General features: G+C 39.5%; 1 protein-coding gene across 5 annotated transcripts; it reads left to right on the top strand.

The window, feature by feature from the left end:
- Positions 1-1995: 1995 nt before the first annotated feature.
- Positions 1996-23180, top strand: Ociad1 (OCIA domain containing 1). 5 transcript variants are annotated; one of them, XM_052198179.1, is made up of 9 exons: positions 1996-2108; positions 3519-3581; positions 3978-4058; positions 9824-9877; positions 12725-12772; positions 13558-13693; positions 15639-15814; positions 19635-19787; positions 22725-23180. In XM_052198179.1, exons 2-9 carry the CDS (start codon positions 3524-3526, stop codon positions 22760-22762), a joined length of 744 nt encoding a protein of 247 aa, XP_052054139.1. In that variant the 5' UTR covers positions 1996-2108; positions 3519-3523; the 3' UTR covers positions 22763-23180. The 5 variants fall into 5 exon arrangements, with proteins under 5 accessions (XP_052054139.1, XP_052054138.1, XP_052054142.1 ...); XM_052198178.1 differs by having other exon boundaries at positions 1996-2181; XM_052198181.1 differs by lacking the exon at positions 1996-2108 and adding an exon at positions 2276-2297.
- Positions 23181-23427: the final 247 nt, after the last annotated feature.

Genomic DNA, 23427 nt, shown 5'->3' with positions numbered 1-23427 from the left:
ATTATTTTGTTGTTTCATTTAGCTCCTTAAATCTTTAGGCAAACCAAAGTAAACAAAACAAAGCAAAACAAAACAACAAAAACAGAAACATAAAACAATACTGATTGCCTAATTGCTGGAAAATAGGTAGACAATAGAATATATTCTTAACAGTATACAGTGGTCATACATTAGCTCTTCTTGAGAAAATATAAAAAATAGAATAAATCTGGATTCTGGGATTTACTAGTCTCATTCATAGGGCAAATAAAAATAGATTTTTGATTATCATAAAGCTTACTCAGAATGACTGCTGAGTCCTTTCCTTCTTGTCTCCCTCTGCAGGAAAAAGAATATTCAAATTTTACTATATGCTGAAGGCACGGAAATATTAGACTTCTGTCTTCTAAGCTTCTTATATATGTTTTTTATATTATAAAAATATACCCAATATATTTATAAAAGAATTTAATATTGTTGACTTTATACTATCTGATAATCAATTTGATGCTACAAAAGTATGGTTCTTTTCTTTCATGGACCTTTTATTTCTGTGAGGGGGTGGGGAAAGATAGAGACAGGACACACAATTATTTTAGGTCATGGACAATTCTATGAGAAGAAAAAGCAAGATAACACATGAGGTGACTAGAGTTTCACTTTAATTGGTAAGTGAGGAAAGCATCTTTGATGTGGTAACATCAACAACATAACTTGAGAAAAAAACTGCAAAGATCCTAAAGTCAGAATAACTTACCACAAGGAAAATGGACATTTATATCAACTATCTTAGAACATGTGCAAGTATAAATACTTGTAAAGCTGTTCAAAATGATCTCAGTGAGAGAAAGACACAGCAAAGATAAAATACCACAGAGCTGGAGCTACTGTGGGGGGGCTAGAAGTTCATACAGTGAGAACACTAAGGACTCTCTGGGGCGTTTTAGGTTTCACAAAGGAGGTGGTATAAACACAGGGTTTTGAAATAGTGCAATGTACAAGCCAGGGAGTGTCTCTGTGCATGGTCTTGGTGGAGACAGTATAGCAAACCATTGAATGCAAAGAAAACAGTGTGTTGGTCATTAGTGTGGGGTTCAGGAGGTATAGAGGCCTGGCCACGACTCATGCTTTACTTACATGACTTTACTTTACTTTCATGCTTTACTTACATGACTTTATCAAATAAGCGCACAGACAAGTTTGTGGACCCTGTAGAGCCAGTGAAAAGCATATGAAATGAGGAAAGGTGAAAAATGTGACAATTAAAGGAATTCATAACTGGGTGGGCTGGAGCTAGCTGTTCAGAGGTATCAACGACAAACTTTCAGAGATTGGTTCAGAATATGCACTCAGTAAGCTTGCCTAGGATTAGTGTAAGAAAATGAAAAGTTGGCAGTTAGGAGTGGCAGCCTGATCTCTGATGAAAAGTGGTCTCCTAGCATTAAAATATAGTCTCCTGATAATGCAGTCCAAGAGCCGAAACTCCTTTCCAGTCTTGTGTTAATCCGAAACTATGAAATACACTTTATTTCTGTTATTCAGATGAGTAAATTCTGAGTCTCTGAGTTGGACTGTATCCTGACTCCTGTTTTAAAATCGGTGGGACACTAACTAGGCTGGAGGTTCTGACAGTTAACTAGGTGTTCACGCTTAAAATTCACTACCTAGCCTGGAGGCTTAAAGCATAAGATAATTTATGTAAAGCTTAAAATTAGGGAAGTCCAAGGAAAGTCATGGGATAAGGAGGGGACTTGAAGATGGAGGGGTTCCAAAAAGTCCCTACCGGCCCGTCACTGAACAGTCAATGTGGTATGTCACAAGAACTTCGAACCTAGGGGAGGAGCTGAGCTGCAGGTCATAACTCGCGCAGCCGCAGTGCAGCTCTGGTGCGCCGCGGCCTGAGGTGGGGGGGGGCATGAAAGGAGGCGGGACTAATTGGAGGGGCGTGGCCGACACCCTAGAGTATTAAGAGACTGCCCCGCGGCAGTTCCCCAGAGCTCTCTCTTACGTCATTTCCTGTCGCGGGTACTGCTTCCGGGTCGGTCCGCAGGCGCTTGTGTCTGGGTGACATCTTGGCGATCGCTTAGAAGCTGCCCTCTTTCCCCTCCCCGCTTCCCGCGTTGTCCGCCGTGCGTGTTTCTGGGGTTCTTTCCTGGCCTCTATCCCGGGTCTTGCTCCCCGCGTTGCCGCCTCCAGCGTGAGGTGGGTGTGGCGGCGCAGCCAGTCCCAACTTTCTGCCAGTCTCCCGCCCGCAGCCGCCATTTTCCTGCCTGGAGGTGTCCGGTCGCACTGCGGGCCTCGGCTGGGCTGCAACGCCGGTGACTCGGGCACCGGGGGCCTGCATGGAGGGGTGGGGAAAGCCGCGGTGGCCGAGGTGGGGTGGCAGGTGCGGGACAGGAGCGCTGGGGTCTGCGGCCACAGCTTCGCTTGAGCCTTATTCTTTCTTTGAGCTGTAGTGTTCAGACAGGTCGCACTGCCCTCCAGCCTCCTTGGGGACGATGTGATTTAATTTTCTTTTTTCTAGTAGGGCTTTGCAGTTTGAGAAGCTTCCTCTGAATGCTTCATCTACCCAAGAGTTCAGTTTACCTTTTATGAAACCTTTTCCTTTAAGGATATAGGTATGCAGTAGGTGATGATCTTAGTCACTAAACGAATTACAGAAAGGTGCTTTGCTGTCGGCATCCTGTAAATCATACGGCGATGCGTTTGTTTCAACGAAGAAATACTCCTTGTCTTGTCTGAAATGCTGAGGTCTAAGTTTAAAGGAAGATAAAAGAATATCAATATATGTTCTTGGATTGCTCTTGGATTTTAAAATTCCATTTATTTAAGTTATTTAAGTTATTTGAAGATTATTTAGGCTGGTAGAGAAAGTTTGGAAGATTAGTACTTTGCCATTAGAGTAGTTACCTGCAGAAACTGTGACGTCATTTTTTTTTTTTTGACTGCTGACTTATGGGAGACAATGCAGTTTTGTTTTAATTGGAAATCTAGAAGTGACTTGAGGGTTTTTCCCCAATCATCTGGACATAGTTGTGGCTTTTTGTTTTGTTTTTGAATCAAGGTACAGAAAAATAATATGAAATAACCTGTCCTTAGAGGGGAAATTTTGTCCGTTGTTTTTATATACCCGATGTTCTATTAAAGGGTCGAATGAGAATAATTAGTTCAAATAATATGTTTATGACCTTTTTTTTGTTCAGTTATTTTCTTAAGTCAAGTAGCTGAAATATAAAGGTCAGGGTCATCAGTTAAGAGCATGGCCCTTCCGGAGTACCCAGCTTCTGTTCCCAGTACCCACATGTCCTATCACAGTATCTCATCCATCTGCAACTCCGGTTCCTGGGGACCCAGTGCCATCTGATCTCCTCTAGCACTGAGCATATTAGTGGCATGCAAGCAAAACACCATGCATGTAAAATAAAATTAACTTAAAAATGTTTAATGTTCAGTAAATATTTGTTGGTTTACAGGTAGACTGGTTATGGGTATTTATCGTGATTCTTTGTAATATTTGGCTATGAATGTTTCTGATGCAGGAACTATGAATGGGAGGGCTGATTTTCGAGAGCCGAATGCACAAGTGTCAAGACCAATTCCCGGTAACTGTCATAGCAAGTATTTATAATTACTAACACTTTCTGGGTAAGGAAATTTTAATTGCTTGAGTAACAGAATTGGTTTTATGGGTGTGACATACTTGTCGTCATATACACAGCTTAAATGTTCCCTTGTTACTGTCTCTAAATTTCTTATTATCTGAATGGGGCAGGGAAGGGGGTTCTGTTTTACATATTTTTATTTAGCATGGTGTCCAGCCTGTCTTACTAGCAGGTAGTAAGAAAACATTCTGTAGGAAGTCAAAATTGATTTCTTATTTTAAGAGACAAGCCATTTGTAAAAAAATAATTTTATTTTTTTAAAATGTTCTTGTTATTAGTAGACAAAACTAACTTTTTATTCTTTTAAGAAAATGACTTCCAATTTTTCTTTAAAAGACATAGGGGGCGGTTATATTCCGACAGAGGAAGAGTGGAGACTCTTTGCAGAATGCCATGAAGAGTGCTTCTGGTTCAGATGTGAGTAATCTTTGTTTAAGACTGTTTTTAAAGGATGTGCTTGGGTGTTTTTGTGGTATCTGTATATGTGCACATGTGTTGAGGCAAGAAGGCCATGAGAAATGGTCTCTGTGTAGCCTTGGCTGTCCTGGTACTCAATCTGTAGACCAGGCTGACCTCAACTCACAGAGATCCTCCTGCCTCTGCCTCTCGAGTGCTGGGATTAAAGGTATGAGTCACCACCAACACCTGGCTCCATCTTATTTTTTGAGGCAGGTTTTCTCACTGAACCTTGAGTTCCACCATTTGGCTAAATTGGCCAGCCAGTGAGCCTCAGGGTTTTCTTTCCTGTCTCTGCCTCTCAGTACTGGGGTGCCCATGCCTGGCTCCTTATATGAATATTGGGGATCAGAACTCAGATCCTGGTGTTTGCAGGTATCTAATTTGCATAATTCCATCCAAAACTTTCACTTACAAACTTGACTTAAATTCATAATTTGTATATAGACTATATTGGGATACTTTTGGGATAGCGTGGTTATTACTAATAGAGATTAAGGAAGTTAAATAGCAATTTTATTAGTAGCAATAGCATGAATATAGTTTAGTAAAGTTGATAACTACCCTCACTTTAGAGATGAAGGAACTAAGGTTTAGAGGTGTTAAATGTGTCTACTTGTGTTACACAATAGTTGGTAAATCATTGTGCCTTGAAGTCAGGTGTGTCTGAACCACAGACTTGCTTGGGGTTTTAACTCTTACATTTAATGACTGCTATAACAACTGTTGTCTTTGTTGCCTTATAGTGAGGAGTTACTATACTATCAACTCTCTTCTGACTACAGATCTTAAAATCAGGATTTTGTTGTTGTTTTTGTTTGTCTATTGCAGACCTGGCTGGCCTGGAACTTGCTATGTAGACCAGATTGGGTGTTGGACATTATCCAGTGATAGAGTTCATGAGGCCCTGGGCTTGGTACCTAGTACTAAGACGGTGGTAGAGGAATTACAAAAAGATCAAAAAAAAAAAAAATCAAGCAAATAACCAATCTCTCAAGGGAACCAGACCAGGCAAGCTTTGAATGTGATTATTTTGCCTGTGTGTGCTAGAAGTCTATGTGTGGACCACCGTGCCCTTTATACTTTCACACTTGTGTAGGTAATTCCAACAAAGAGGAAGGATGGAATTTAGGGATATATTTTTTTAAATCTTTATTTTTATTTTATATATGTGGGTGTTTTGCCTATATTGCATGTCTGTGGACTACGTGTATTCAGGGCCCGAGGAAGCCGGAACATGGTGTCACTTGATTTGCTACTGGAGTTACAAACCGTTTTGAGCTGCCACGTGTATGCTGGAAGCCAGTACTCGGGAAGAGCAGTCAGTCTTAACTGCTGAGCCGTCCCTCTAGCCCTGCAGGATATAATTTTAAAAGGGGGAAGAAACAAAGAAGGAAGGGGCTGGAAGACGGCTTGGCTGGAAAGCCTGCCAAGCTTGGAGTCCAGTGTATAGAACCCACACAAGGCGGGGAGAGAAGCCACTCCCGAAAGTTCCCTCTGACCTCCATAGGAATGCCGTAGTAGCATTATAGTTTTTATAATGCTAGAATGTAAAATGGCAGTTTTCTGAAAGGTTAATAACAGGGAATAAATAAAAATAAAGGTCAGATAACATCAAAATGCCTAGTTTATAAGAGTACTCATTAAAGGTATACTATTTGTATGGGGAAATAGATTTACTATGGCTGTTTTGCATTTATGGTACAACAAATGATTTTCAAGTCTTGATGACATAGAATTAAGAAAAAGAGAGACTCCTGTAATCCTAGTCTTTAGGAGGCAGAGACAGGAGGATCTTGAATTTGAGTCTGGCCCTGAGCTCCATAATTAGTTGATCTGGGAGTCAGTTAATCTGAGATTCTACATGAAAAAAGACTAAACTTGGTACATGGGTATGTTAAGAGAACAGGTACTCTTGTGTCCAGATTTATTTCTGGCTGGTAAATTTATGCTTTTGTGTGTGTTATTTAAAATAGCTGTAACATTATGCTTAAATTGTATTGAAGGGCAGTGATCTATGTATAGGCAGGATTTCATATATAGTAAAGTGATAAATAAACAATAAGATACTTTCTTTTTGGATTTGGTTTTTCCAGACAAGGTTTCTCTGTATAGCCCTGGCTGTCCTGGAACTCATTCTGTAGACCAGGCTAGCCTCAAACTCAGAAATCCGCCTGCCTCTGCCTCCCAGAGTGCTGGGATTACAGGCATGCACCACCACTGCCCAGCTAAGATACTTTTGAAAAATAGCTATTGTATTTCTATCTGGGCTACTAACGATTAAAAAGCATTGGACTTTTTTGTTTGTTTTTTGCTGTTTTGTGAGTTAGAGCCCTAGGTGTTCTGGAACTCACTATATAGACTGGGCTGCCCTTGGGCTCACAGAGATATCTGCCTCTGCCTCCCCTATAGGACTGCTTTAGACTCTTAAAACAGAGATGAATTAAGTGTTCTCTATTGTAACAGCACCAAACTTTGGGAATATATAACCAGATGATTAGAATTTAAATAGATACAATTTCCAGGAAAATTTAATAGTCATGTAATAGAAAATTTCATAACATTTGTTTCTCAGATAAGGGATGCTGTATATGAAATACATATTTATGCAAATGAGTAATGGAATTTATTAAGGAGAATATTGGCTTGTGAGTATTGATCAGAACAGAATAGTAAAATAACTATAAGTCCCAGGAAATGTACTGATTGTAATTTTTATACCCTTTTGACATCTGAAAACTATTCCTTCTGGGATAAAATTTGAAAGCAGAATCATTATTCTAAAGAAGGTGGCACCCATGTTAGTCTCACCAACATTACAGTAGCAACCACATCTTGTTTGGCATGGCCACCATGGCTGTTGGCCATAGTTCTTCCCCCTCCTCCTGCCATAAAGCTGCCTGGTCACAATGTTAGCCACTAGGGAGGACATTGCTTGCTTGGTTTCTTTGTCCTGCAACCAGAGCCTTCCGTGTTAATGTTTATTTGTGGCGTGGAGCCAACTCCATGGCCATAGCCTGGGTAATGGAAAGGGGTTTTGTTTGGTTTTGTTTTTTCCCCAATAAAATAGCTATTTAAAAGTTGTTGAGGGGAGTCATCACTGATGCAGCTTCTTGTGAGTTGCCACACTGCTGTGCCTCCATGCCACAGCCAGCCATAAATTGCTCAAGGGCTTCTGAAATCTTCCTTTGATGTATGAATGCTCGCTCTATCTGGGGCAAATGGACTCTTTTTACTTCTCTTTATGAAAAGTGATGTTAAAACTCTTGTTTTCAAATCAGACAGTATTATCAATGATAAAAACATAGGTTCTTGGGCCTACCTTACTATCTGGATTCAAGTTCCAACTATATACACTTTAAGAGCTGTGAGATATAGGTAAGTTTCTATTTATGTCCCTGTTGATCTTCAAAATGGGGATGATAGCTACACATCTCATGTAATTGCTGTGAGAATTAATTCTAATTTTACAAATGGTGGGTATCTATTAAATATGTGTATATTCTGACTAATACAGTGAAGTTTATATGCAAATTTAGAATAGTATTTTATAGTTGTGAGGAGAAAAGACCTCAAGAAACTGGGAATGCTTGTATTGGATATAGTGTGGACAGTGGTCATCACTGCTATAGATTTACCTCAAGAAACAGATTATTTACAGAGGGAATAGTAATTACATAGTACAGTGGTACCGACCTGGGAGCCAGAGAACTTGGGTTTTGACCCTAGGTGAGCCACACAAATCGCCTGTGTAGTTTGGAGTATACAAGTTGTCCATTTTGGGTATTATTTTACTTTAATAAGGACAAAAACTAGATAACTGCGGAAGGCCCCTTCAGTTAACTGCTCTATTTTTGTGTGACATAAAATAGATCATGTCAATTGGATAGAACTTAGGTCTAATCCGTCATCCGTTGTCCATTGTGGGGTGGCTAACTAATGCATCACCTCTTAGCCTTCTATAATTCTTCACTACTATGTGTTACAGTCCTTGAACCAATGAACTGATATTGTAATTAAAAACGATTTTTTCTTTGAAAATCCTTAAATGATACTTGAAAGCATTCAAACCAACCAGCATTAAAGAAAGCATTTTTCCAACAAAGGCAAAATCTGTTAATAAGTAAAGTTGGAAGCAGCCAAACCTTAGGGTGGCTGCAAATTATGTCTGATGGCAAAGCTAATGTCCAATTATAGAGTTAGAAATCTTGATCATAAAATTTCTCTAATAGTTAGGATGTTTAATTATTAGTTTTTAGATTGCCACATAGTTCAGACAAGAGTTGATCAAACTACAGCCACAGACCAAATGTGGTTTTGTATTTAATATGCTAAAAATAATTTTTACATATTTAAAATGGTTGGAAGAAAAGGGCTGATTTGGGTGCATTGTATGCAAATTACTAGAATTAATATTTTGTGTCCATAAGTAACATTTTATTAGAAAAGGCTAAGTTCTTTTTTTCATGTTTTGTCTTGAGGTGCTTTTTGTCTTAAAACAGCAGTTGTATAGTTGGCACGAAGACTACTATGGTGCTTTATAAAGCGTGCCAATTCATCAGGTACACATAGTTATTTGAATCAAAAACAATTTATGATTAAAATACAAAAAGCAAAATTATTTAAAGGAGCATTGGAGTTCAAAGGAAGCTGGACACTTGGATCTCAGAGTCTTTCTATCATGTATGTTCCTTAGAGACCCAGAATCAGGGTTTTTATTGGAGATCACTTGGGCGCCCTTAGCTTATCTGGTACTGAAATTCTAGACTCCCAGATGAAAAGTAGGTTTTCAGTATAGACTCTGCAAATAGGTAAGACATTTTATTTATGTAAATTTATTTTCAGTCTAGGGAACTGTCTCCTGGTCAGTTAGCAGATCTAGGTGCTTGCCAAACTAGTGAGCCACGGATCAACTCCCAGCATATTTACATATTTTCATATGGTTTTAAGGAATATTTAAAATGATATTCTAATCATATGGTCAAATATATTTTATATTTTGGTTTACATAGTGTATTATGGAGCCTAAAATCTTAGGATCTGATATTAGGCACATTTCAGTAGGTTGTGAGACTTAATGCTGATTTAAGTATATGGATTTAAGTGAGTAAGGGTCTTAATATCTGTAACCTGTAACTTTTGTAAATGCTAGTACTGTGAGCTTCCTGATAAGGATGTGATGATAAGAGGTACGTGAGAGAATAACCACTCGAGGCGTGCAGACTCTGGGATGTGGTTATCTTAGTACTGAGTGGCTCTCCCTGTGCTGGGCTTCTCCCGCATTCCTCCTTTCCCTGTCACTTCAGGAGTGACTTCAGTTTGCTTTAAGTTGATTTTTTTTGGGTGGGGGTGGATTTGGTTTTTTCGAGACAGGGTTTCTCTGTGTAGCTCCGGCTGTCCTGGAACTCAATCTGTAGACCAGGCTGGCCTCAAACTCAGAAATCCGCCTGCCTCTGCCTCCCAGAGTGCTGGGATCATAGGCGTGCGCCACCACTGCCCAGTTTAAGTTGATTATTTTAATGAATTGCTATTGGAACCTAAATATCAATGGTTTCTTGAATTACATTAATATTTTGAAATGGTTTCTGTACAGTGCAGCTATAGAGATCTTGGTTGTTGAATCTTCATCTTGCTGGTTTTCCTGTTCCTGAGACCGACTTATCTCCTAGTATACTCACATAGTATTTTCCTCTTGTTGATACTGACAAGTTCTTTCTCTGCCACAGCTGTGCCATTGGCTGCCACAAGCATGCTGATCACTCAAGGGTTAATTAGTAAAGGTAAGTGTTTACATCATATGTACTTAGCATTTTGGATACTTTCCTTTATCTTATTTTCTTGACTTTTAGATAAGAAAATCTGATCTTACTAAATAACCATGATTACTGATGCATTTATACAGTGTGAGAATAACTTTGTCTCTCTAGACCCACTCAGTGGATTATATTGACTTGACATGTTGATGTCATTGGGCATGTGTTTTAATTGTTACAGTGCCTGCCTACGTGCAGGAAGCCCTCAGTTTGAACCCTGACACTGTGTAAAAAAACTGAGTGTACTTGCACATGTCTGTAATCCCAGCACTTGGGAAGTAGAAGCAGGTGGATCAGAAGTTCAAGGCAATCCTGGGCTACTTGAGACCCTGCCTCAGAAACAAAAACCCCAACCAACCAAATAGAGAATTTGGTATCAATAACAATCTATTAGAGCAGAAAAGTATCTTAACATTTGTTGCTAGGTCTGGAGGGATAGTTCAGTGCTTAAGAGCACTTGATACTCTTTCAGAGGACCTGAGTTTAGTTCCTGTACCCACTTCAACTTCTCACACAGGCATACATTAAAAACCAACCAACCAACCAACCAACCCTTGTGGCTGGCTAGTTTGCAAGGAGAACAGCAAACCTGGGCTATCTGAACAGTGGAGCATCTTCGAGATTGTTAGAAATGCAGTTTCTGGGTCCATACCAAGCATACTGAGTCAGTATTGCAGTCTACATGCAATATTGTTAGAAACGTAAGGTGATTCACATGCCCTGGCTTAAAGACCTTAGTTCCTGATACTGCCTCAGGAGTATCTCATTTTGGGCCACAGGTAAGGATGAGTTGGCATTCAAAAAATATCTAGAGGGCCTGGATAGATGGCTTAGCAGTTAAGAGTGCTCATGTTATTGCAGAGGATTCAGGTTCGAGTCCAAGTACCCATCTTAGGTCCAGTTAGAAGAAAACATTTTACTGGGGCTTCCTTCATTGTCGTGGCAGGAAGCATGGCAGCATGCAGGCAGACAAGGTGCTGGAGAAGGGGCTGAGAGTTCCAGTCTTCATTTGTAGGCAGCAGCAGGAAGAAGACATTAGGCCTAGCTTGAGCACATAAAACCTCTAAGCCCATCTCCACAGTAACACACTTCCATACAAGGTCACACCTCCTAATAGTGCCACTACCTATGGGCTAAGCATTCAAACACAGGAGGCTATGGGGGCCATTCTTTATTCAAACCAACTCAGTGGTTGACATTTATTTGTAACTACAGTACCAGAAGATTTTACACAGAGAACCCAATCTTACACAAGAACCTAATCTTTAAAATCATTTAGAAACTCAGGAGCCTGGCTAGTAATACAGTTTTCCGTGTGTTTGTGTGTGTGTGCAGGTGCAGCCTTGTCTGTCGTTACTCAAACACCTCCTCAGGTTATCTTCCTGTCCCAGAATTCAAGTAGACAGACTGGGCAGGCCTGCAAGCTCCAGTTCCAGGATTACAAATGTACACTTTTCGAACTGAGCTATGTCCCATAGTAATCTTTTTAATATTTCTCAGAGGGACTAAACTTTGTTAGCTTAAGTAGTACAGTGTACATCTCTGAGATTTAGTTTGGGTTAAGTATTAATACCTTAGTGGTACAGCCAGCAGAGTTGCTTGTTAAATTTACTTTGTGAATTACTAGACTTTTGTAGCCTCTACCTACAAAGTCTGGTATTCTTTGGAGGCCATTTTTGGCTTTTCGTTTGTTTCCTATGCATATTTTTTCATAAGAGGAGCTGAAAATTGAAGGTCTTGCTCTGTCACTCCTACACACGCCCTAGTCCAAGTCTTTATACTCTTAAGCTATCAATGACATGGAGTTTAGAGACAGTGGTTGCAGCTACATCCCCATGATTGGCTCAGTGAGATGATTTGAAAGTACAGATGCTTACTGTTAAGTCTCATAGCTTAACAGGGTTCTGTCCCCTGAGCCCACTTGTGATAGCAAAGAACCACCTCTTAAAAGTTGTCCTCTGTACCTGGGGTGCTGGCCAACCACACGCACACACTAGACCAGCATTGATGGACTTTTTGATTTTTAATTAGAGTCCAGTATATCCAGTCTGTGTGGTCTCTATAAAACCTTAGGAAAAGGTCGTCTCTTACACTTTTTTTAACATATGCTTTTTCTTTAAAATTAAAAGCCACCTGGACTCAAGGTACATGTCACTGCCCCTACACTGTTTTGAAAGGAGTATTTTTGTTTACTGCGCTGATGTTTTTTTCCTTAAAAGACAGTTAATGTGTGAGTTCTTACTTTGTTCCGCTTACTCTTACATTTATGACTGTCGTCATTTCTATTACTTTATCAGTAGGTATTGGTAGTTTATTATTCTTCAATGGTGCCTTGGCTTTTGTATCTACATATGGTTTTTGGAATAAGCAAAATGGTTTTATTCTAAGTCTAACCTTGAGTTTGTAGGTGAGTTTTTGGAAAATTGTCTTCACGGTATACAACATTTCACCTATTGAGTGTGGTATATTTCATCATACTCAGTTTCCTTATTTTTAATGTGGAGCTGTTGTATATGTATGACTGGAGTGCTTCCTGGTTCTTGGATGATTTTAGTCCTATAATTAATCAACTCTTTTAAGATTTTTTTGTTGATCTTCGTAGATAAAAACATTGACTTAGTTTCTTGACTGTGTCAAGTGGTCATTACTTATTCACCTACTCCAGTAGTCCATAGTGTTTGATATTTAGAAAAATTTCTCTTGACACTGAATTCACAAAAAGGAGTTAATGCTGGCACTTGCTGTTTTATAGTTATTGAAACTGACTTTTCCTTCTCTAACAACATTACTCAGAAATACTTAATTCTTCTTTAGGAATCCTGTCAAGCCATCCAAAATATGGTTCCATTCCTAAACTTATATGTAAGTATGTACAATTCTGTGCTTTTCCTACAAATGATTAAATTTAGATCAGATATTTTGAGTAATTCATGTTACATGTTTATATGCTGTCACAAATCAAATAAAAATTTCCGTTAAATATACTGCTCGATAGTTTTAATGTCAGCATAAAAAGTTAGTTCAAGGGTTCCCCTTTTGCAATATAAAATAACTTCATTTGACATTACTTTAAACACAGTACTTGAAAATAGATTCTTGGTCTATTTATGGTAAAAGAAGGCTGCTTAAATAGTCATCTAGTCAAGTAATTATGTCTAGAATTGGCATTTCTCATTAATTTTATATTTTATTGTGTGGGTAACAAAGAAGCTCACCTGTCTTTTGAAGATACACATGAAGCTCGCGGTGAATCTGGGGTGTAGCTTCCTTCTTGTATGGGAGCTGTGATGTGATGAGGCGGGATTTAGGTCAGACTTTGTAGTTCATTATGTTAACAAACTTGCTGTATAGAGTTTTGTTTGTAAAGGCAATTTTATGGGATTGTTGGGGCTTGTAGCACAATTCCATTTTATAATAAAAGAAACTGCCCAAATCCCCCAAGGCTAGAACCAGTTTTGGGTGCTCACCCGTCTCTCTCTGCCCTGTTCTTGTCTATACAGAAGTATATTAGGATTGGTGCATGTCACCACTGCTTTACTTGGATTGACTGACTTTGGAGAAAGTGGGTCGTATCCATAGACTTTCTCTGTGAATTTGAGGTAAAACATGTTTATAATCATTTTATTTGTTTATGTTTTACAAATAAGTTGCTTGCATCATGGGATACTTTGCTGGAAAGCTTTCTTACGTGAAAACTTGCCAAGAAAAGTTCAAGAAGCTTGAGAACTCCCCGCTTGGGGAAGCTCTGCGCTCAGGCGAGCTGCGGCGCGCCTCGCCATCCGGGTAAGTCACTTTACACCTTCACGCACCGCACTCTGCTTTTAAAGAAACAACCCTATGTCAAAACCCAAGGCTTGAAATTCTGCCTATCGCCATTTCCTCTAGTGTGGAAGTGTTAAAAAGTGGAACAAGATTCGGCTGCTTTTAGGACCTGTACAAGAATAAAGGATTTTTGTTTTGATCAGTTTGGCAAGCACTTTTGGTTTATCACATTTTGGACTTCTTTCAGGTTAGCACATTTTGTCAGTCTAGCTCAGTTGACAGCCACGTTTCTCTCTCATTGCTTATTAGAGACATAAGCTTAGCAGACAACTTTTGTCTGTTTGATTTTCATGAACCTCACAGTACGTTTATGTTTTGATTGTCTCATACCAAGAACCATAGTTAATTCTTAAGTTTATATTTCAAAAGTGAGCTGGTGCTGATAAAGGTATTTTGGAGTTTTTGTTTATTTTGTTATTTACAAAGCTATAAATCGGGGGGGGGGGGGGGGAAGGAAAAGCAAAACCTGAAGGTTCAAGGTTATTTACAACTTTAAATAGAGGAAAAACTGGAGTCAGTGTCATATCCACTGGAGGGGGATAGATGGTCACGTGTGCTAGTGGGCACCGTGAGCTACCTTATGCCGTGACTGTGAAGCATCTAAAGCATCTGGGTGACATTTTGATTAACCGAAGAGATACACTATAAAATTAAGTATTTATAAAATTGTTTCTAAAGAAAAGTTTACACCAGTAAAATAGTATTAAGTGCTTAGTAATACTAGTTGCCTTATGTCATATTTTACCCTCTTACCCAAACTTCCTACAATGTGATTTTGCTATTTAAAGTTAATTCTTCAAAACAAAACAATAAGAAAACTCTGTGAAAAGGTAACATGGTGGGAGGGCGTATGTAACCCGCCCACACTTGGAAAGTTAAAGCAGAGGTCAGTCTACTATAGCTCGTGCCCCACCTCTGTCCTGCGGCAAAAACTAAACACTTTGATATGTTAAGGATTTCAGAGTTCCAAATGGCACATGCTTACTCTCAGCACTTTATAGGCAGAAGCAAGTTGATCTATGTGAGTTCATGGCCAGCCTAGGGCTACAAAGGGAGTTCCAGGACAGCCAGGGCTACATAGTGAGACCCTGTCCCAAATAATAAATAAATAAGCAAGCAAACAATAAACAATTTTTTTTTCAGAATTCTAAATTTAATAACGCAAACAAAACAAACAACATATTTTAATAACAATAAACAAAAAATTCTTTTTCAGAATTCTAAATTTAGTAAAGCAATATATAGCCCATTTCTGACTTTCTTAAGATTATGGTCTAGATTTTATATATAAATATAAAATTTTATATATAAAATATAATCTGTAGGTTGGTAAGATCATTAAGCTGACTAATGAATTATTTTATAATGGGAACAAAATTTTATGAGAAACAGTAATACCTGTGTCTGCATCAGCAAGGCATAGAGTGTGTGGACTATAGCTGTGGACATAACCTCCTTATTAGTGGGCAGCATGGACATGTTGATGAAACCTGATCTGAAGGAGGTTCTTCTTTGTGAGAACTTTTAATACATACATTGACACTTAACTCCAAAGCTAAAGATTTAGAAGATTGAATATATGTTTTTCTATTTCCCTTTATGGAATGACTGTTAACTTCTGAGGCAGGTTACACTAGAGCCCAATCTGGTCTCCAACCCAGGAGCTTCCTAAGTGAGCCTCCCCAGGGCTGAGATTACCATAGACATCATCATGTTTACTTAGTGACCATGTTTAAGGTGCCTAAGTAGGTCAGGACAGAGCTTGACTGCGTTTATAAATAATAGAAACAAACTTTGTTCAGATACTTATAAATAACTTTGTGAGTATTTTAGAAATTCATAGCTTATTATTATTCCTTAATAAAGGCAATGACCCTTTGTTCTTATGTGTTATGATATTTTTCAGGCACTTTGCTCAAAAGCCTAAATATGATTCAAATGTGAGTGGTCAGTCTTCTTTTGAGACATCTCCAGCTGCAGACAACATAGAAAAGGAGACGCTTCCTCGCTATGAGCCAATTCCATTTAGTGCTTCTATGAATGAATCCACTCCCACTGGTATTACTGACCATGTTGCCCAAGGTAGAAACTTCTCTTGAAATGAATTTCAGCATTTTATGGTCCAACGTATGTATACACTTTATTTGATGCTCTTTTCTGCTGGATCTCACCTCTGCTACTGTCTGCTGTCAGCCTAACTTCATCCACCAGCCTGACTCAGCATGTTTGTTCTTTTCGTTGGTTTTTTTCATTTATCCAACATACTCTTGCTAGGTGTGAAGAACAAAGATGGGCAAGGCCTGCTTCCTGTCTGTGAGAAACTTGGTATGTCTTAGGCTCCAGCAGTAGATGGGATCGTTAGATTACCCCAGTGGCTGAGAACGTCCGAAATCGCAGAGGTTCAGCAGAGAAGGGATGGCTGCCTCTGGGCAGCAGATGCTGCAGGAAATGTAGGTTATATATTTGACTTTCAGTTTCCTGTCTAAAATTGTAAGGAAAATTATATCTGCTTTGCAGAATTGTTGTCATTTGAGGAAATCCACTTAAGAATCCATTGTAAAGCTGGGCAGTGGTGCACATGCTTTTAATCCCAGCACTTGGGAGGCAGAGGCAGGTGGATTTCTGAGTTCGAGGCCAGCAGGGCTATACAGAGAAACCCTGTCTCAAAAAACCAAAAGAAAAAAGAAAAAACAAATCCATTGCAAAGTTTGTGTAAACACTAAGTTCATAGTGCAAACGTGAGGTAAAAAGTTTAGATTAAGGCCAGGATTTTTAAATTGTTTAAAATTTGCTCTGATCTTATAATTAGTCATCAGATAATGAATTTATATTCGCATCTTCAATGGCGATGGTAGTGCTTCTCACAGAACTGTTGGAATTTGATGAACATGACACAATGCTAGTGACAATTAGCAAATATTAGATTCCTTCCTTTGATTCTACTCTACAGTGAAAAGTAGGGAGTTGTTTATCTACAAACCTAACACACCAAGAGCTGTGGAAACCAGAAGTTAGGACTGGGGCATACGATGCGGCCTTTATTTATTTTACTTAAAATGATTTTTTCCTATATTTTGTTATAAAACTTGCTATGTTTACTTACTTTCCTATCCCGATCTTCTGTGTGGGGATATTATATATGATAATATTTTTCTAAAGTTTATGAAATCTTAACTCAGACGGCTTAGATAAGATATTGTACAACTTTGTAGAGTACAAATTGAAAATAATTTTGGCCGGACAGTGGTGGCGCACGCCTGTAATCCCAGCACTCTGGGAGGCAGAGGCAGGCGGATTTTTAAGTTCGAGGCCAGCCTGGTCTACAGAGTAAGTTCCAGGACAGACAGGGCTACACAGAGAAACCTTGTCTCCAAAATACCAAATCCAAAAAAAAAATAATAATAATAATTTTGAAGGCTAACTTAGCAACAGTTATGGTTTGGACTTTGTTTTTGTCTTTTTGAATCTACATACAGGTTAAGAGGGAAGAGGGTGCAGCAGAAAAAGAGAAGCTGATGATAAATGGGCTAAGGAGTGTTTAAGATGGTGCCGAAAGGGACCTGGGTATCTCCAAACATGAAGTATCCACAAGAATGGCTCTCAGTTAATGAGAACTAAGTGAGATATGACGTCATCTTCTGTTGCCTTGGCAGCTTCAGTTGCTCATTAGCCATAGCCATGCATGCTTGTGACACGTGACTTTGATGTGGCAATGCAGAATACTGTCACTGAAGATCTCCTGGGCACAGTGTTTGGGTGGTGGGGACTGTTGCGGAAAAGATGAAAGGCTTGATCTTGGGAGAATTTTGTTGAAGACCTCAGTCCTAAGATGACCTCCACGTTCTCCTGGTCGGGACCAAAGATACTAAGTGTGTTCTAGGAGCAGGTGGAGTTGAGACACCATCTTTGTATGAAGGCAGCTCTTCCTGGTCTTGGCCCATGCTTCATTTTCAGTCCAGTTCAGACCTATTCTCCCATGTCTTAGGTGTGCACCAGCTCTCCCTACCATCTCCATCAGCATAGTCTTGTGCTCTGTGTTTTCCATGGAAAAGCAGATGAAAGTCTCTGGTCTCTACCCACAAGTGAGAAAGATCCAGACTCACTCTGACTAGTGCCCTCCACAGCAGCCATCCCTCTGTCCAGTTGTGGGGTTGTTTGTGTGTTGTCACCTCCCTCCAGATCACACTTAGCACTCACCACTGTTGCCCACGTGGATCCATCCATCCCTGTGGCCCCATGCTCTGCCCACCTGCTGTCCCTTCCAGGACACCGTCTACTTTTGCTGGAGACTTGTGTGCCCCCTTGTTAGCTCTTTTTCAAGGATCCAAAGACTTAGTGATCTTTTCAGGGAGAATGCATTCTGCTGTACCTGTTACAAGAATTGCCACAGGTGTTCAGTTAGTTTCAGCTATTGCTGTTACACACTTCCTTTTTCCTTCCAGGTCTGAGTAACTTGTACAGAGTTTTAAAGTCTATTCTCAGTTCACTGCCAGAGTGTTTTCAGTCAGCTTTACACATGGAGAAAATGTGTAAAGCTCTGCCAATCTTGTGTGTGGTTTATGTTTTCATTTATCACAAAACATCAGAATAATATGTTTTTCTTTTTTGCATAAGAAAAAGTTAGATCTGGAAGGAATTCTAGAGGTCATGTATTCAAATTATTTTACAGTTGGAGAAAACGGGATTCAGAGAAACTTAGTGATTTGCCCAAGGACTTGTGCCAATGGCTAGTAAAGTGAGGGTGCAGACCCAGCAGTCCTGAAAATCCCCATAACTCCTTAGGACTTTAAAGATACCTGTTGGGAGGGGAAATGAGTTCACTGATTGCTGATCACTAATGCAATTCAGATGTTTAAAATGGATGTAAGATCATTTTCTAAATTAATGTAAGATTATTTTTCTTCTGATCTAGTAAATATTAATGTCTAATCATGGTATATTAGAGCAAATTACTAATTAAAATCATGTTTTGTATTCATACAGTATACGTTATCAAAATAAAAGATTAGAGTTGAAAATGCTACTTAATTTTTGTTGCTTGAAAGATTCTGATTATTCTCTGGAGTTTTAAATTAATACCTTATATAAGAATTGATTCAAAATTTAGATTGCATATTACTAAAATAACATGACTAGTTTGTGTATCTTGCTGGAAAGTACTTTGTGTGTGGTGTATGAACTTGAGTAGGACAGTCACTGGACGGTTTCATCAGTTATGCTTTGAAATGTTTGTATGGCCCTTTTGCTATGTGTACACGTAAACATTGTTGCATCTTTGACCTGTCAGTGATTGCAGCGTCTGCTTTGTTTCTGATGCTGCTCATATATTAGCTTTCTTTGGGACGAGGACAAGTGGCTGAAGTTGGCCTTTTTTCCACCTCAGTGTTGTGAGTCAGACCGGTGGGACCAGGCCTGCTCGGTTGAAAGGCTGTTTCATACCATTAAGTAGTTATTTTAAGTATTTTTGTTCAAAACCATAAATATCCACAAGGAGTTTTTTAACTTGTATGTGTCCATAGATTTATTAATATGATTTACTATCAATCTTTATTCAGTTGTGACCAGTAGACTCTCTAACTCTATACGTAGTATAATTACTGCAGCATTTAGTAAGTTAAAGCCATACTATTAGATCATTTAAATACTATTCTTTTTCTGGCCATGGCTAGCTAAGTTTATAAAAATTTTGATATTAATCTTAAATTTTAAAAGTACAAGGGAGAAGGGATCATACTCTGTAGTTCTCTTGGAAGAAGCTTCTAGTACCTTTGGAATGGTAGTAATAGTTTGGCCTTATGTTTTAACTTTCTGTTTCAGTGTTAGGTAAAAGGCATTTGCAAAATGTAGTCACTTTAGATTTATCCACTTCTTATGACCACGTATTAATTGTTTGTTGTTTTAGGACCTGATCCCAACCTTGAAGAAAGTCCCAAAAGAAAAAGTGTTACCTATGAGGAATTAAGGAGTAAGAACAGAGAGTCATATGGAGTAACTTTACCCCACAAGACCGACCCCTCAGTCAGGCCTGTGCAGGAAAGAGTGCCCAAAAAAGAAGGTACGACAGTTGAGTCTACTCAAGACTCTTTAGATTGGAAGCTGAAGTTTTAGCTTAAAATGTTATGTTATTATGTTAATATGTCTAGCTCTTTAAGATATTTACCAAAATAAAATATTTCTAAAAGAATAGTCACTTAAAGTGGGTGAGATGACTCAGCAGGTCGGGGCACTTGCCACCAAGCCGGATGACCTGCCTTTAGTCCCTGGGGATCTGATGGATGGTGGAGACAGAGAACCAACTTCAGAAAGTTGAACTCTGAGACGATGCAGCACACACATTTAACATAAATAATAACAAACATTTTAAGTTTTTCCCTGTAGCCGTGACTATCTAGAACTCACCCAGTAGACCAGGCTGACCTCAAACTCACAAGTCCCTCAAGTACTGCAATTAAATGCATGTGCCACCATTGCCAACTAATACTTTTTGTTTTTGTTTTTTCGAGACAGGGTTTCTCTGTGTAGCCCTGGCTGTCCTGGAACTCACTCTGTAGACCAGGCTGGCCTGGAACTCAGAAATCTGCCTACCTTTGCCTCCCAAGTGCTGGGATTCTAGGCAAGCGCTGCCCCCACCACCACGCCCAGCAACTAATACTTTTTAAAGTTACTTATTTCATAGTTCCACTTCTCCCACTTTGAGAAAACAAATCCTAGACAGTAAGACACAAAACAAGGCAGGCAGCTCTCTAGTGCAGTGGTTTTTCCTTCCAAAGGATCACCTTGGGAACTCACCCCTTCCCCTAACAAGCGAGAGGCTGATGACTGGCCACTAATGGGATGTGAGCAAAATTACAGACTCATAATTGAGCAATAAGACGCTTTTCTTCTACGTTTGTGTAATTGAAAGGGTTATACATCTTACAGGCAAGCTTTTATGGCATTTCTAGAGGAGGAATTTTACTTTTTCTCTATAACTAATAAACTTTAAGTTATAATTTAATTTTTGGGGGCGGCAGTATGTTAACAAAGTAAAACATTGGGCACATTTTTTTTTAGCTAAAGGAAGAAGATTTTATAACCAGGTTTTATAACCATTTTTGTTTAGAATTTTATGACTTCTAAAGAATGACAAGGGCTGGGCCATGTTTTTCTATGTGCTTATTTAAAAGTTGAGGGAGGTGGTTAGAAGTGCACAAGGCCCTGGTTTCTATATACAGCACAACAAAGTAATAAGTACGTAATGGGTAAATAAGCTATCAATGACAGGAACAAGTCTAATGTCTCCTGGACATTAAAGTGTACTGTGAAGTGCAAAAATGCATAGCAGTCCTTAGTAATTTAGAACAAGTCAGTTTCTAGTTCTGACAGTTGCCTCATCTTATAGCTGCCGCTACAGCCTCGGTGTCATAATGTTGTTGTAAAATTTTGTTCCTTTGGAGTAGATCTGAGACCTGGAGCTCTGCTGTGGCCTCACTGTAGGCGCAGCCTTTGTGCTGGCTGACAGAGGCTGCTGTGAGCCTGGCTCTGTGCTGGCTGACAGAGGGTGAGCCTGGCTCATACTCGAGGGCAGGGAGCTTTCTTCCCCTTTGTGCTTCTTTACCCTGAGTCCACAGTGTACGCTTGCACTCAGGAGTTGCACAAGGACTATTGTATTTTTTTTTTTTTTTAATTTTCATTTTTTACTTTAACAGACTAAGGGAAAGCCTTGGTGTACTTTTTTGGCATTTGCTCCATTTGGCATGTGGAACTTGAACTGGCCATTGCTGCACTGCTGTTCCATGACACAGGACTAAGACACAGGAAAATATAGCTCTTTTCTTTCTAGAAGAAAACTGAGGTTTTTCTTGTGATTTATATTACAATTTAGAGAAAAGACCTGTTATGAAATTGTGATTTTTATTTTTCTAAAATGTTCTTAAATCTAGATAGAAATTGGACATTGGTACAGTGTAGACTCAGAATCATTGAAAGTATTACTACTTTAAGCTTTAATCTGGGCAGTGGTGGCTCAGCACTGGGGAGGCTGAGGCTGAGGCTGAGGCAGAGAGAGATAGAGCTCTGGTGTTCGAGACCAGCCTGGTTTATAGAGTGAGTTCCAGGATAGCCAGGGCTCTTACAGAGAGAAGAAACTCTGTTGTCTCGATAAACAAGAACTGAGCTTTCTTTGCATTATTTATATTAGTATTTATCTCACTGGAAATGAAGTTAGAGAGGACATATTAACAGCAGTTCACCACGCATCACAGGTATGGTTCTAGAAAAACACCCTATGGTTATAAAGAACAAAGCAGTCTGTGAGAACTGCTTGGACTCAACAGGGGCAGTGGACTCTCAGAAGAGCCTACAGCGCAGTCGCTGCATCTCTGCATCCTTAGAATTACTGAGGTTTGCCATAGGTGTTAACTCAGGATGGAAGCTCTGGAGAAGAGAAACTAAAGAGTGCAGGGGACGGGCTGGCTGTAGCTCGGGTGCTTTCCCAGCTGCCCAGGCTTCCATCAGTACTGCCAAGAGAAGACAGGGGTGAGTTTGAGATGCCAGAACATGGGAAATAGTTTCTCCTTGTCATTTGACAGTTGTTAGGCAAGATTCATTACCCTTCTATTATTCTACTTTTTATGAAAAGCAAAATTCTAGCTTATTAGTTGCTTTGTTATGTTTTGTTTTGTTTTAAATAACCTCTTGGTGACTGTGTTTTGGTATGTACCACATGCTCATTTAGGTAAATTTGTAAAGGCAAACACTCAGGCCTTGGACATCAAGCCTCACTTCTTGTTAAGGCTTACACCTTGGGCAAGTTACTAATCGGCTTTCTCACTGTAAAATGGGGGTTGCGCTGCTATGTAGTTTGTTAACAGGGCATTTGTAGTCAGCCCCCTTACAGTTGACTCTCAGACGCTTATTCACCCAGTGCAAACACAGCATCTCGTCATCATAACAGAGTTAACGTGGTGTCTTTGACGTTTGGAATCATCGCTTATTTGTGCTTTTTTCCTAGTCAAAGTAAACAAATATGGAGATACTTGGGATGAGTGAAAGACTCCCATCAGTGGACCTACTGAAGGCCTTCCATGTCCAGCTTCGTCCAGGCGGTTGTTTGTACCTACATGCTTGGACTCAGCAGCAGATACCATAAATGCATTGAAAACAAAATCCTGGTTTGTGTGATTTAACATACAATGCTTTACAGACTCAGATTTGAAGTTTGCTGTTGTATAAATGCCCCGGCCTGGGCAATGAGAATGGTGGCTTTACTTTATGCCGTAGTTGTGTGCACTTGTGAAACTGTGACTCTGACAGCCTGTGTGAGGATAACTGATAGTGCATGCCGAGGGGGGAGGGAGGGGGAGCGCACACGCCTCAGGTTCAGCTTCGCATCAGTTAGTAGAAGGCCTTTCTTCAGCATTTACTCAGCATCTAAATGTTTGTGGTGAATAAACTGTAAAAACATGAAGCAGCTGTCATTCACATTCTTACGGCTTTGTCTGAAATTTGCTAATGTGTTTTCGTGTAGAGGTCTTAACTGGTGTTTGAAAATAGTGTTATTGCGATGCAAATAGATTCCAATATACAGTAATAGCTAACTGTCTTTAAGAAGCACATGATTTTTGTGTTAGTGTTTTGTGTTACTAGAACAAAGTTTCTGAGACAACAAAGAGGAATAGTCTTATTTGGCTGGCTCGGGCCTGGAAGCAAAGGCA

The sequence above is a fragment of the Apodemus sylvaticus genome, chromosome 11 (genome assembly GCF_947179515.1).
Source record: "Apodemus sylvaticus chromosome 11, mApoSyl1.1, whole genome shotgun sequence".
NCBI classification, from domain to species: domain Eukaryota; kingdom Metazoa; phylum Chordata; class Mammalia; order Rodentia; family Muridae; genus Apodemus; species Apodemus sylvaticus.
The sequence above is the reverse complement of the archived record's forward strand: the minus strand, read 5'-3'. Positions and strand labels throughout refer to the sequence as shown.